A 14361-nucleotide genomic window follows, 5' to 3' on the forward strand; every position below is an offset into this window, starting at 1 on the left:
GATCCATGTCATCTTTATAGTTTGTATACAGTATGCTGGTTGAGTACCACAAACTAAGGGGCACATCCTTTAGACAACAGTGGTGCGTATAGATGATTTCTCTTCTAATCTCATATTTTTTGGCTTTATTGCTGAAACATGTATCATCTATGACAGAAATACACCTGTAGGCACTGGAAAAGGAAGCATGAGGTGGTTTGGATTGAGATCAATGCATCAGTCAGCATCTTTCAACCAGCAACCAAATCAGTTGGATGCACCGCCGGGGATTGTGTGACCATCCCAGGAGGGGAGGAGCAGAGCAGGGATAACGTGTTGCACTTTATGGGCAGACAATGCAAGACGTGGGCAGGATGAGGGGAGGAAGACGATGTGACTTTACATCGATGATGCTTCTCTCAAATATTGTCGAAGCGGATGGATGATGTTTCCCAGATGTCAAACTTTTTATGTGAAGATGCTGATCTTATTATCATCATCTTGTTGATGATCTAACCTGCTGTTTATATTCAACCTGATGAAAATTTAAAAAAAAATACCTATGGAATTATTTCCTGAGTGTGTACATGTATATGTATTAATGTAAATAACTGTATGTATTGTTTTATTCTATTTCGTTTTAGAAATGATCACCGAAGTCAGACAACAACACAAACTAACAGACGGAGGCAGTAGGAGATCAACTACTCTTGTGTTCTGTGAGGTGAAATTACAGATTCTTCCCATGGACTTTGTTTGGTTTGGACAGATTGATTTTTGGTTTATAACATGGCAGGTAAAGCGGTGAGAATTTTGGATTTATTAATTTATTCATTTCATTTATTTATTTTTTGGTGGACCTTTTTTTAGGTCTAATATCTACTGTAGGTAACACACTGACTATCTACAAATACGTTATACAACCCCACATTAAATAATCTGAATTATCCCTTTAAGGATCAAAGGTTCTTATTTTTACTTACTTTCTAGTAATGAGTTCATGTGACAGACAGGCTGGAGCAAACATCGCCCTGCAGTTCAAAACACAGAGTCACACAGTCAACAAAGCACTCTTTTTTTACTTTACAGCATCTTGTGTGTGTGTGTGTGTGTGTGTGTGTGTGTGTGTGTGTGTGTGTGTGTGTGTGTGTGTGTGTGTGTGTGTGTGTGTCAGTCTTACGGTACATCACGTAGCGTGCTCCTCAGCTCCTGTCCCAGGTTCTGTATGTATCTCCACTGGCCCTCATGGACGGGTTGTCCGGTCAGATGTATGTTGTCAACCGTCAGCTGGGCCTCGTCAAACAGCCACTGCACCACAAACACCGGGCCTGGAGAGGAGAGAGGACGTACTGCAGGTCAGACCACAGTCTGTCTCTATCATCAGCCTGATGGAGGAGCTCTGGGTGTGTTGTCACTCACTTTTTAACGTTGGGTAGACTTTATATCCAAAGAAACAGTTCCACTCCTCTCCCACATGAGCCTGTCTGCAGCTCTCTGGCACCAAACCGCCCCAGTACCTGCACAACAGAAGAGTATCACCGCATTACAAAATCTGTCCATCATTCCATTCATCTGTCCTTTTGGCTATCAGCCTGTCCTACCTGATGCCTCTCTTTATGGCTTCAGTGGGAGCACAGCTGATGGTGTCCAGGCAGTCTGTGAATTTGAACTGTTTGTTGTCCAGGAACCACCCGGAGTCAGCCAGACCTCTGACCTGCACCCCTCGGTGGCCCTGCGACTCCAGCTGCTCTGCGACGTGGTCCACGTTCAGGAGGACGCCTGTACCACCGGCACTGGTGAAAGAGGAAGAGCGGCGTCAGGGGGTGCAACTGAGCAAACATATTTGGTAAAACACACACATAGGCCTTGTTTACACCGCTTGTGATCGCATCTCACAATCCATATACAAAAAAACATGATGGCTATTTTCTCTGTTGAATGTGTATTATTGTCCATTTGGTCGTTCAATACAAAGATTTTACTTTTGTTTTTAGTTCGGCATCACACTACACTTCTCTATCAGCCTAAAAACCTGTACCTGTACCCACAAACAGCTGTGTAACAGGTAAAAATTGTATCTCTATAAATTCAACGGCATGGGGAAAAAAATGAACAAATTGTGGGTGGGCAGTGGGTGAGAACAATATTATAGCACATATAAAACATCGTGTTTTTTTGTAAAGAAAAAATAAATAAAATTGATTGTGCAGTATTGTTGACATTTAAATCCGCTAATAATATCAAGACTAATCTTGGGTGCATTCACACCTGTGATTGAACCACTCAAGTTGCATGTTAATATCAGGTGTAAACAGGCCCATACAGCACGTGCGCGCGCACACACACACACACACACACACACACACACACACAGATATAATGCTGAACTGACCTGCTTCCTGCCAGGAGCAGAACCTTGGCTTTGTCCAGACCTTTTGTCAGCAGCTCGTTCACAACCTCCTTAATTATCAGAGAGCCCATAAACGAATAATCATCTGAGAACAAGAATTTTTTTTTATTTATTAACATAGAGCCACATGACAAACTTATTACTCTGACTATGAACTGTGTCAGTATTATACAACTGCTGAAAACAGAATTAAATTTCACAACCCTGTCTTTCTCATTTTAATAGATATATGAATTTGTCAGAGGGCATATTTAATAGGTATATTTAAAAATAGCAGTAGCAGTATTGTGTTTTTAGGCGGTTTTATCTGCTAAGTTTTTCTTATTATATTGATTTATTTATCATAAGCCAGAATGACACCTGACTGGTTACAGTCAATTAGAATCAACTTGACAATTATCTCTACTCTGCAACTTTTGTCTTAAGCTGAGACATTTTGAAATTAATAACTGATCTCAATTCATGAGGAAATTCAAGGAATTTCTGAAATAATATGGGATGGTTTGTAGTGCTCAAACTCAGAGACTGGGGCACCTGCACAGCTTGTGTGTTATGTTTTTCATAAACCTGCCAAGACTCTAAAGTAACGCGATATAATGAGGGTTTTCAACAAGTCAGACATACTCAAAGATATGGAGGAAGTATTGCTATGTATAGCTGATATGAGACACAACGCAGGCACAGAGAAGTCAATGAGACAATGAGCTCCCAGATCATAACATCTCTGTATGTGTAGCCTCTAATCTGTTCGCTCACTCGCTCCTTATCTCCACCTTTAAACAGCGAGTACATCAGTAAATCTTTCTTTTTATATCCTCAGCCAGATCTACAGCTCACAGACTGATTTATTGTGTCTTACTGTGATCTGTCTTCGGTGTGGCTCCGCTCCACACATCACTGGAGCAGTATGGGATGAATCTGCAGAACAGAGATAGAAAGAGCAACACTGACAAGCTGAAATCAAATTTAAATTAAGAGCAGCTTTTATTTGAGGTGCTTTGCTGACAGATAAGATGGTTACACCAAATAAAAGCCATGCTGGCTGTGTGTTTGTAGCCTGAACACAAACAAACAGTACACATGTGGATTAAAAGACAGAGAGCTGTTGTAGGATGTCAGCGAGCGTTTCATTATCTAACAATGAAAAGCAGCTGCTGGAACAGAGCAGAACCAGACTGAAAGTGCTGTCAGGCACTGGTGATCATTTTCTGTGTGTGAAATGCATGGAAGGATGATAAATGGCAAAACAATATCAGCAGAGGTAGCAAAAGTACGCGATATATCTTCTATGTTCGTATTGTCACAGCAAGTATACCAGAATGGCAACTATATAACCCATTAAAGTTAAAGTTCTATATGATATAAATAACTTTAGTAAACACACACAAGTAAATTGTGGGGTTGTATCAGATACTTATCTATAGTCAGTGTATTACATGCAGTACATGGAGGTCTGCACACACACCCCCAGTTCACTTCAGTTCATCTACTGTATGTATGACTACAGATAAATACCTCAAAAATCGGAACTATCCCTTTAACCTGTAAAGTGAAGCTGAGTAGTCTGACTACTCCACAAGTGACAGTAGTTTCAACACCTTTTCAATGCATCACATTGTAGAGTTTCACAAATGCAAACAGTAATGCATAAAGCACCAGTATGTCAAAAGACTAAAAAAATTTACAATATATTTTTTTGTGTTCTCAATAACTTTGTGAACCTTTAACTGTACTTAAGTGGAGGCATCAAATAAGCCCTCTAGGTGTTTCTGCCCCCTCTGGCACTACATACCAGTCCCTCTAGGATGTTGCACAAATTCAACCAATCCCTGTGAATTCTGTACAACCTTGTAATTTTGTCCAATCACCAACTTTTTCGCAAATTTGACCAATCATCATAGCTTTCTGCGAGTTCCACCAATCAGCAAACCCTGACGAAAATGTCATACATGTTCATCTCAATGAACCAAATCAATGTTTTACCATTTTTTGCATTTAGATTTTGTGTTTGTGTGATTTTGTTTTATTTTGTAACATATACTGCAAAGAACACAAGGTTTCTGATTGTTATTGATATTTATCAAATGTTCTTTGCAGTTTTATATTTTATAATTTTATGTTTGCTGTTTTGATTGAGTTTGAGCTCTAAGATCTAAGATTTTGCTTCTTTGTACAAAAAGGTGCATTTACAAGTAAAACATATTTTGTTAGAATTTTTGTAATCCTGCAGTTTTCTGGTAAGGGTACGGTGGTTTTACTGTCACCAGAACAAGCTGCCTTTGATTTTTCATGAATTAAAAAGGAACAAAAAAGAAATCACAACTTTTTTTTTTTTTTTTTTGCAATTTTCATTTGCAAAAAACACCTAAAAACTTTACAACTTGCAACACATTTTTTTTTTTTTCAAAAGTTGCTATGAAATACTGGAGGGACTGATATATTATTGTTATCCATGCCATTTTTGTGCATTTTTTCAATGGTGTAAAATAAAACTCAAATAATATGACTACAGTGACTTATTTTCTCCAAAGACATTGTTTGACTTTCCCAGATAAAGTTGAAGCTGAGAGGAAAACAAGAAGGAGAAAGAGCAAAACACACTAGTGTGTTAAAAGAAGGCGAGTCACGTGTTCTTACACTATGTTGGCGTTCCACCAGTGAGGGTTTTCCTCCGGCTGAGGAGACAGAATTCCTGTTCCTGTGAAATGGAGAAAATAAGATCAAATAAAAACATTAAAAAAACATTTACTTAACTTTCTGGACAAATGTCCTCATCATAAAGCTGCAGTAACAGTAATAGAAGTTAAAATCTTATAGCCAACTTGGCAAAATTCACAAACCCTGATGTATAGCTGTGTGTTTTGATGCAAGTTGAGGTGTGTATTTGCTGTTTATGTGTGTTTGTGTGTGTTTTCCCTGTGGTCAATAAGTCATTAACTTTCCCTGCTTTGGTCAGCAATTACATGCCGCCATTGAAGAGCTCTGTGGCTGCTGCAGTGGCCACCAGTGTGCAGTCTACACAGAGAGGGTGGTGGAGAGAGGGAGTCATAAACAAACAACGAGTCCCCTGATGGCTGGAGGGAGAGAACCAGAGTTTGACTTTTAAAGATGAATGCAAACTCAGCGAAAGAGGAAACACAAACATGAATCTATGAATCTCGCTCATTCAGGGGGAGTTTTTTTTCTTTCCTACTGAGGAGAGCAAAGCTCTGTGGGGCTGTGCGGAGATTTTGCAAACGCTGCACAAACACTCGTGTGTGTTTGTGCAGAAGAGATAGGGCTCTTCTCATTTCTATATTTTGAGCCTCCTCGTCTCCTCCATCCTTCTGCCTGTGACCTGTAAATTGATGTCTGCATGCCATCTTGAAGGATGTCACAATTCCTAAAATCATCTCTAGACAAGAGGAGGCTTGCCAGAGGAGCTATGAGTGAGAATGTGCAGGTGTATCCTTTGTGAAAGTCTTTTCGATTGGTTTTTCACCTGTGACATATAAAAGATGGTGGAAATTGCAAACCATCACGGGAGCAGGAACCTTTTGTCTTCATCATTTGTAGTTGGGGATGCACCAGTACCGATACCAGTCCAATACTCTGCTCATGTACTTGTATTCATAAAACTGATAAATACTCAGATATCACCACACCCACATTATGAAAAGTAGCTCCTCCAATCAAGAACTTGTATTTTGGTGCATCCCTACTTGTATTAGCTACATAAGCCGTTCTGACCATGTTCTTTAATGTCATTTCACCTCGATATTACTATACCAGTTTACACCAGTTTCAATTAAAATAGCATACTACAATGATGAGCGATAGAGAAAGAGAAAAGAGGAAGAGAAAAAATATGTACTTGTATAGACAGATAGATGTGCTTAAGTGTGTTTGTTTGTTTATATACATACACAAATATTTGTAGTACCTCACACAATAAAATATGTAAAACCTACATATATATCAGCCTATGTGTAGAGGTGCAAATTCTTACCTGTGTGTGCTTCCTAAGTATAAATAATACAAATGTATGACATATATACATTGTCACAATATGCCACAATTAAATTGAATCAAAAGTAAATATAAAAGTTATCATAAACACTGAAAAAACACAGTGTGGTAGGTGAGAACAAAACAATGGACAGCTGATGCAGCTGTGCCACACATCATATTTAACTGACATCGTTTTAAGAGAGGGCTCAGAAGCAAGGATGTCTCATTTTGTTTAACGTCTGCTGCCTTGACTCGGTTCATAGCTCAGGTGGGAGGAACTAAGAGGAGGCAAGGAGAGGAATCGAGGAGAGGAACTGTGGATGTAAAAACTGACAGAGGAAGACAGACAGTGTGCATTGATCATGCTGCTGTGTATCTTGTTACCTGTTCTGGTTTGCGGCCACTTGGTGGAGCTCATCAGTCTTGTCATTGTCTCGTACCTGGTGTCACAGGTCTGTCTGTTGAAACAGTACCATCCACCTGAACATCACACACACACACACACACACACACACACACACACACACACACACACACACACACACACTTGTTACACAGAGTTGGTTTTCACCTACATCTGTGTGTGGCGTTCAGTGTCGGGGTTCATCCTCACCTTCTAAGAACAGCAGCCACCTCTTGCTGCCTTTAGACTCCTTGATGTAGTACCTGCGCGAGAACACAAAATAAAATCACTGTGAACATGTCATGCACTCTCTCACACACACACACACTGTTGCATTCATACACAACACAAGCTCCACAGGAGGGATGCTTCCTTTGATCCTGACATTAAAGATTTGGCTCTGATCACACCACTAAAAGTCTCTGCAGGAGTCTGTTTAGAGGCTTTAAGAACTCTAAAGCAGTTCTTTTAAAAAAAAAAAAACGAGTGGAGGAAACTCATCATACTGTTGGCACCACACACACACAGAGGCTTAACAGCATGGGTGGCATATGGAAAGGACCCTCTTTTTTTTATTAACATATTTTGGGTGAAAGAAAGATGGTGACACTCAGCAAAGGGACACAGGCTGGAATTAAACCTGCTGCAGAGGACTGATACTTGGGGCGGATGCTCCACCAAGTGAGCTAGTACTGTTTCATCCCATTTTCTTGACTTAATCCTTTCCTACAGTTACAGTATCTGATATTTACTATATGTTTCCTCTTTAAAATCAAGTCAGCTGCTTTGCCTCATCTGATAAAGGAGTAATGAGATGATATATATGCAGAGTGCATCTGTAATCCTGTTAAGTGCTGAGTTTTATTCCACATAGCTGCAACAGATCTCAAGTTGACACCATGATTAAATTTTCAGAACACAGAACATTTTCCTCTTATCAGAAAAAGTTCTGCAGCACCATTGACTGGGCCCTGAGTACTCTGAGAACATGATGCCCCTTCTTCATCCCCTAATTTCTTTTTGTAAATCTTGCTAAAACTGCAATCTGGCAGTGATATGCAGAACCCACAGCAGTTAAGTCTTGTGAGTCACTGCTTCTCATGATAGCGTTGTTTGTTTTGATGTTTTCACTTGTACTGTGTTTGTACAGCGGCTGCTTTCAATGAACAGCCCACAAATGAGAATTCAGGAACAAATCAGTCAAAGCTGCAGTCTAACTTGGACACCTGCCTATGAGTCCACAGTGAGATAAGTCTTCCTTTTTGTTGTAGTCTTTAGCTAAGACTGTCCAAATCCATCTGATGAATTTAAATGAATGAATAAAAAAAGAATTTGGTGGAACTAATTAATCTTTTATTTTATCTGTTCAAGTTAAAGTTAAAATTTCTCTTTTTTCAGAACACTTAAGAACTTATAAATATGAGTTCTTCTACCTACTTTGACTTGAGTTGATGAGTTTAATGAATTTACTGTACAGAATTCAATCAACGCTATTAAAGTAAGTTTCCAGATGAGCAGCATATTAGCAGACTTCCCAGCATGCATTGTTTGAGAGTTAAAACTCTCCTGAGACCCTACTTTCTTATATTTTGAAGAAAGGTTTTCACCATATGTTTCCTCAGAAAACATATATGGTGAAAACTTGCTGTGTGTCTCTACTTTAAGATAAATCATGGTTGCTTGTTTTCTACAACTTTTTTGCAAAAAAATTGTCATTAGAATTTAATTTAAATAAAAATGTATTTATGCCAATGCTGGAATAAGCTGTGGCTGGAAGATCTTTGCATAAAATGAAGAACTGACTTCTCAAACTGAGAAAATGTGAAAGGAAATTAATTTGTGTGTAACGTCCGTCAGTGTTACTGAGGACACGTTTGTTCAACTTAATAACTTAAGCTTATTGAACATATTTTCCCAGGTAAAATTGAATTAATATCAAATTTATTTGACTGGAAAAGTGTATTTGTTTTAAATCATGAAAAAATTACTTCAACTTGTCCTTTCAAATTTAATGAACTTAAAATTTTAAGGCACCATGAACACCAACTTTTTTTAAGTTAAAAACATTTTTATAGTGCTGTAGAAAAAAACAGAAACCTGTTAAGGTAAAAAAAAAAACTTTTAAAACTATCATTGGTTTCAGTCTACCTTGGTCAGTCTAGTCTCATATTTCAAATGTTAGATCTAACAACTTTTATCCATCTGATCTCATAAACTCATCCGTGTAGGGATGAAAACGAGTTTGCCTCTGAAGGGTCCGCGCATGCTCTTTCTCTTTCTCATGTGCGCACTGCGCTCCCTCTGATCTGGTCCTTTGATCCATTTTGGTCACATCCGGAGTGACAGGGGACTCAAGGGCAGGGAACTAATCCGCCAGAGTAACGCAAGTTGGATGTTTGGTGAAGCAGAGCGCAACGCAATGCCTGTGCTTCCTCACAAAAAAAGTTCTACACATACAGAATGACAAGTGACATGTTACAAGTTACTGACAAAGTTAAGAAGCAGTTCACTCACCCTGCAGGAGACCCATCATTGCAAGTCACAGACACATTCTTCAAAAAGTGCAGCTTCATGTCTTGATCCAGCTTCTGCGCAGAGCACGGGTACAGCGACTGTGCCAAGTTCTTTATCTGCACCATGAAGTTGTCCATGTTACCCTCCACGGCTGTAAAGTCTAGCGGGAAGCTCTCTGCTCCTTCCACCCTCTCCCTGTTCGTCGGAGGCTGCTGCTGCTGTTGCTGCTGCACCCGCCGAGTCTGCGCCCGGCCGCCGGCCACTCTCTTCGCCTCCATCGGTGCGCTCATCTGGATGAAGAGCAGCAGCAGGCAGGAGCGCACCGCGGACAGACCGGCCGAGCCTCTCAGCACACCGCGACTCTGCATGTCTAACTCTTTACTGGAAAACCTCTCTCAAGTTCAAGATGTGAACAAAACACAGCATATCCTAAGAGTCGTTAGGAAAGTGAGGAGTCCTTTGTAAACGCACGGAGACTTGCTGGAAACTCTTGAAAGGTGCGCAGGTTGCACGCAGGTTACGGCTGTCCATGGTGTCTTCAGGGATGAGGAGCTGTTTTAAACAAGTCACCCCAAATACACGTGCAGTCCCCGCATCATTTCGGTCAGAAAAGGCGTCATTACGCACGTAGAAGTCCCTGAATTCAGCCCAGTGTCACTGCAGACCTGTTGGCTCTCGGTTCAGGTCCTCATGAACTGCGGACGAAGAGGAATTTTATTTGAAGCCCCCCACCCCCTCCCCTCCTCTCTCTCTCTCTCTCACACACACATGCACACAAGCACACACCCCCTCCGCCCCCTTCCTGCCCCCTGCCCCGCGTGCTTCTCACTCTCGCGGGCCAATCGTTATTATCGTTGGCTGATGCTCCTCGCGGGGCGTCGGTCTCACACTAAGAGCGCGCGCATGCCTGGCACGCCCCTTCAGTGGGTTCACTCGTGCGGTCCCTTTGATGTCGTGTCATCGTACGAGCGCGCTGCCTTTGAAGTGTGCTTGATTGAATATATGCGGTGTGTGTGAGGGTCACACCACGCCGCCAGGGTCCAACACAAACAAGTCTACACTCACTCACATCCTTTCTAAAAACCAAAAATAATTAGTTACATCGCATGTTCAATTACTAAATTGCTTTTGTACCTTGTTGGCGGCCTTGTTGTGCTCCGTAGTTGAACTTATGATCCTGTGAACTGTTAATACCCAAAGCTTTTGTTGTTAGTTGTCCAGATGTCAACTGTGGTGGAAACAAAGTCTGTCTCTCCGAGTGTGGCCTTCAAATTATATTTCATCCCCATATATTCTCTCTTGAGGAGCCAAACAAACTCAAAGTAATGACAATACAATACTCTCACATTCCCTCGTCCTCCCTCCTTTGTTTAGCTTTTTGGCTAGCAGTTGACTTGACCTGTAAATTATAATCCCTCACACTGCTTGTTACTGGGTAAAATAATATTACCATAATAAGTTACTGAGTAATGCATTATTGCCCAGCATTGCTCACAACATGGTCTGTGGATTATCTTGGGTCATCAGTTCTGGAAAGAGACATTGTTGTTGAGTTTTACAATTTTTGAGGTGCATTAAGCACCACAAACTGAGTGTCATTTAGTCCCATTATACTGAGGAGAAGGCAGACATCTCTACAGCTGATATCTCTAAAACCCAGCAACACGCACCAAAATGATCTAGATAGATATATAGCAACTACAGGAGGAAATTTATGTTTTTGAGTTTATCTCTTTAAATCATAAGTGTGACATGTACGGCACAGAAATATGCAGTTCTCTTCATTCAATCATCAACTTTTACACAGACACACACACACATGCATTTTACACTTATTGGTAAAAAGTGATACCAGTGTTCTGAGTGAGTCGAATAATGCAGTGGCTGTCGATGTGGGGATCGGCAACCCCAAGGGAGGGTCAAAGATAAACTACCAGCCTGATGGTTGTGGAGAATAAAATAAGATCTTGACAAAAATAACCAACATAAACCACCGTGTTCTGAACAGATACAAACACTAACAAAAAGTAAAATTTGCATTTTTTTAACTGAGCGCTGCAGATTTAACAAGCCACTCAGTCCAGCAAAAGGCATGATGGGAACTGAGATCTTTACAATCAATTGCCTGTACCAGTGATATAAGTAAAAAAAAAAGATACATACACACATACACACACACACACACACACACACACACACAACCAAACTTTTTAATTTTGACACTTTTGTGCCACAGTATTGTGCCTAACCAAGCAGCTACAGACAGTTTTTGCTGTCTCTCACATGGAATCACTGCAGTACCCTTCAGAAATGTATTCCAGCTCGACACTCAGGCAAACAGGAGACTGGACAGGAAATGTTTCAAGCTGGGTCACCTGAAAGCCCGACTGCAGCACCCTCAACTGAGAACACACAAGGTAATGGTATTTCCAAAAGACCCAGAGTTCCCATCAAGCTTTGGAAATATCACCCTGACTCTCTAAGATACAGATTTTTGTGGGGTCAGGAGCACAGCCTGATTATTCTGGGGGTTAGCAACTCAGAAAGGTCGACAACAACTGATACAGCAGGTCTATTCAATGGGCAGCCTGTGTGATCAAGTATATGATTGTGATTTTATTTAAATAAACTGCAAACATTGTAAGTTTATGGGTATTTTCATCATTTTACAAGAAAGCTAATTTTCCCATTCATTAATAATATCTGTTGTTAAACACAGACACACTTATTATTTTAAAAAGTTTTAACTCAGGCTGTTTAAGCAGAGAGAATTCAGTAACTTAGGTAAAATGTATAATTGATAATAATAAATTAAAAATGTAAATTGTGTTATTAAAACAACAAGCATTCCCTCCTGCACTTACGTACATAATGTTTCTTCACCAATTGTGAAAACGAATAAAGTGGAGACAAAAATAGAAAAGTGCATTGTTTTGCACATTTAAATTCCTAACTTCTAAAAGTCTCTTTGACTTACCCTTTCTCCAGAAATATAACAGCATTTTTACATAGCAGCTTGACAGTAAACGTGTAACACAGTTTGGTCTTGTTGAAGCACCTTCATTGATAAAAAAAAAAAGAAAAAAGACACCAACAGCTGGCTTTTCGGTAAAAAGGTTTTCTTTTTTTCAACATTTCTTTCCTTATCTAGAGAACTTCTATTTTTTTTTTAACTCAAACTTAACTTGTCTCTTTGAAATCCATTCTAATCCAAATTGTCATGTACTGATTTCAGACATATCAGCTAATTTATATCAATATTTAAAACCAAATCCAATGTCCAGCTTTAAAGGGACAGTTGACCCTAAAATACAATTTTGTCCCCTTATCTGTAGAGCTAAAAATCCATTGACTTGTTGCGAGCAGACTTTCATGTAGAATCTATTTAGGTAGAAGTGACTGCAACTACTTTCTTTCAACTACAAAGCAGTTGTAATATGAAACTGCTCACAACAAGGTCTGTGGATTATCTTGAGTAACTGAGGCACGATTTCTGGAAAGAGACATTGCTGTTGAGTTTCTTTTTAAAATGTATTTTTATGGTGCTCTGAGCACCACAAGAAAAGTGCCATGTAGTCTATGACCGATATCACAAAACCTCTGCAACTCACACCAGAACAATGTAGATGGACAACTAGCACTACAGGTAAGAGAAAAACTAAGTCTAATGTTCAGCAACATACTGTCATTACTTGTTTGTTTTCTGATTTACAGTTTGGTTCACAAAACATTCTGGTAAGGTTTGTTTTTGGTCGTGGGAACTGTGATTGAATGTTCCTACTTAACATTGCCCAGATGTTTAACCACTGTTATCATATGTTCCCAATGCATTTTGGAAAGACCAGTTGAAAGTTCCAGGAAGGTTACTTTAACGTTTCCCCTTGACATTCCCAGGATGTTAAAACATATAATCATGATATTGTTATGTTATCAGACCGTTCTCAGAAGGTTAGCTGAATGTTCAGGGAAGCTTACTTGAACGTTCCCCCTTAACAATCTTTGGATGTTAAGAGTTTTTCTGACACGAAAGTAATGCTGTGGTTATGTTCCCAGAATGTTCTGGGAAGGTTTGTTGAATTTTCCCCTAAACATTCCTTACATTTACTGTAAAGCTAATGTTAAGGTTACAGTCCAAGTGCATTCTGAACATTTCCACGGCATTTTTATATCATTGTTGGAGGGTTAACTGAAAGAGGAACCTTCAGGAGAATGTTACAAAAATCACTCCTAAAAAAACATTACTTTATGTAGTTATTAGAATGTTTTGGGAATGTTATGTTTTAACAAAACATTAGAAACCTGTAAGGAATTATTGTTGTTTGTTGATAAAAGTTGTTTTGCGTGAAAATGTTGCATATAAACCCGACAAACTCTCAGCACAGATGCCTTCACTCCATCCAGGCAGTTTTGAAGTTTCTAGCCTGCTGAGTGAGGAAGGAAACTGATTGTTTGTTTGTTTATTCAGACGGTGGCAATTTCCCCCCAGAACTGAGAACTGTATTCACCTCTCGCTCTCTCTTTTCCCCAGGTGGCGTCTGACTCTAGACGTTGCTGAAGTGGTCAGTCAGACAGTTGCATGTCCTCTGAAGCTCTGAGGCTCTGGCCTCACACTTCTCCATCTGTTGGCAACACGTGTCGTGTTGTCTGTCCACTCTGATTCCAGCTTTGATCTAACATTGATTCTTGATGAGTCTGTGTAGGAACGAATTTTGTTTTAATGTTTTTAAATATGTTGCATCAAAGGTCAGGAGAAGAATAATGTATGTTTAATAGAGATTTGACAAATTCAACTTCAAATGTCAGGATCCACTAGTTAAATGGATAGTCTGGATTATTTGAAGTGTGGTTGTATGAGGTATTTGTCCACAGTCGGTCTATTTCCTACAGTAGAAAGCAGTCGACACACCCACTAAGATATTACACACGATACTGGAGCAGCAGGAGTGCTGGTGAAAGAAGCTAAGCAGTGAACTGCTGTAGACAGGGGTCAGCAGCAAGACATGTTTTAGCCACCAAAACAAGGACCATCTAAAAGAATCAATATCAGTTTAAATTAATTACCTGT

The 14361-nt window shown here is 39.8% G+C and overlaps 1 protein-coding gene across 1 annotated transcript in view; it reads right to left on the bottom strand.

Annotated features, from left to right (window-relative positions):
• The window catches only part of notum1b (notum, palmitoleoyl-protein carboxylesterase b), a 12239-nt gene extending 2259 nt beyond the window's left edge, over positions 1-9980 (bottom strand). Inside the window, exons 1-10 of the mRNA XM_084715995.1 lie at positions 9297-9980; positions 6993-7045; positions 6764-6859; positions 5027-5087; positions 3249-3307; positions 2372-2474; positions 1581-1772; positions 1399-1496; positions 1160-1307; positions 963-1010 (exon numbers count right to left, since the gene is read on the bottom strand). Of these exons, the coding sequence (XP_084572121.1) occupies positions 963-1010; positions 1160-1307; positions 1399-1496; positions 1581-1772; positions 2372-2474; positions 3249-3307; positions 5027-5087; positions 6764-6859; positions 6993-7045; positions 9297-9664 (1226 nt within the window). The 5' untranslated portion in view covers positions 9665-9980. The remainder of the gene's footprint in view (positions 1-962; positions 1011-1159; positions 1308-1398; positions 1497-1580; positions 1773-2371; positions 2475-3248; positions 3308-5026; positions 5088-6763; positions 6860-6992; positions 7046-9296) is intronic.
• Between the last annotated feature and the right edge of the window lie 4381 nt (positions 9981-14361).

The sequence above is a fragment of the Lutjanus erythropterus genome, chromosome 3 (assembly GCF_056507025.1).
Source record: "Lutjanus erythropterus isolate fLutEry1 chromosome 3, fLutEry1.hap2, whole genome shotgun sequence".
Classification (NCBI taxonomy): domain Eukaryota; kingdom Metazoa; phylum Chordata; class Actinopteri; order Lutjaniformes; family Lutjanidae; genus Lutjanus; species Lutjanus erythropterus.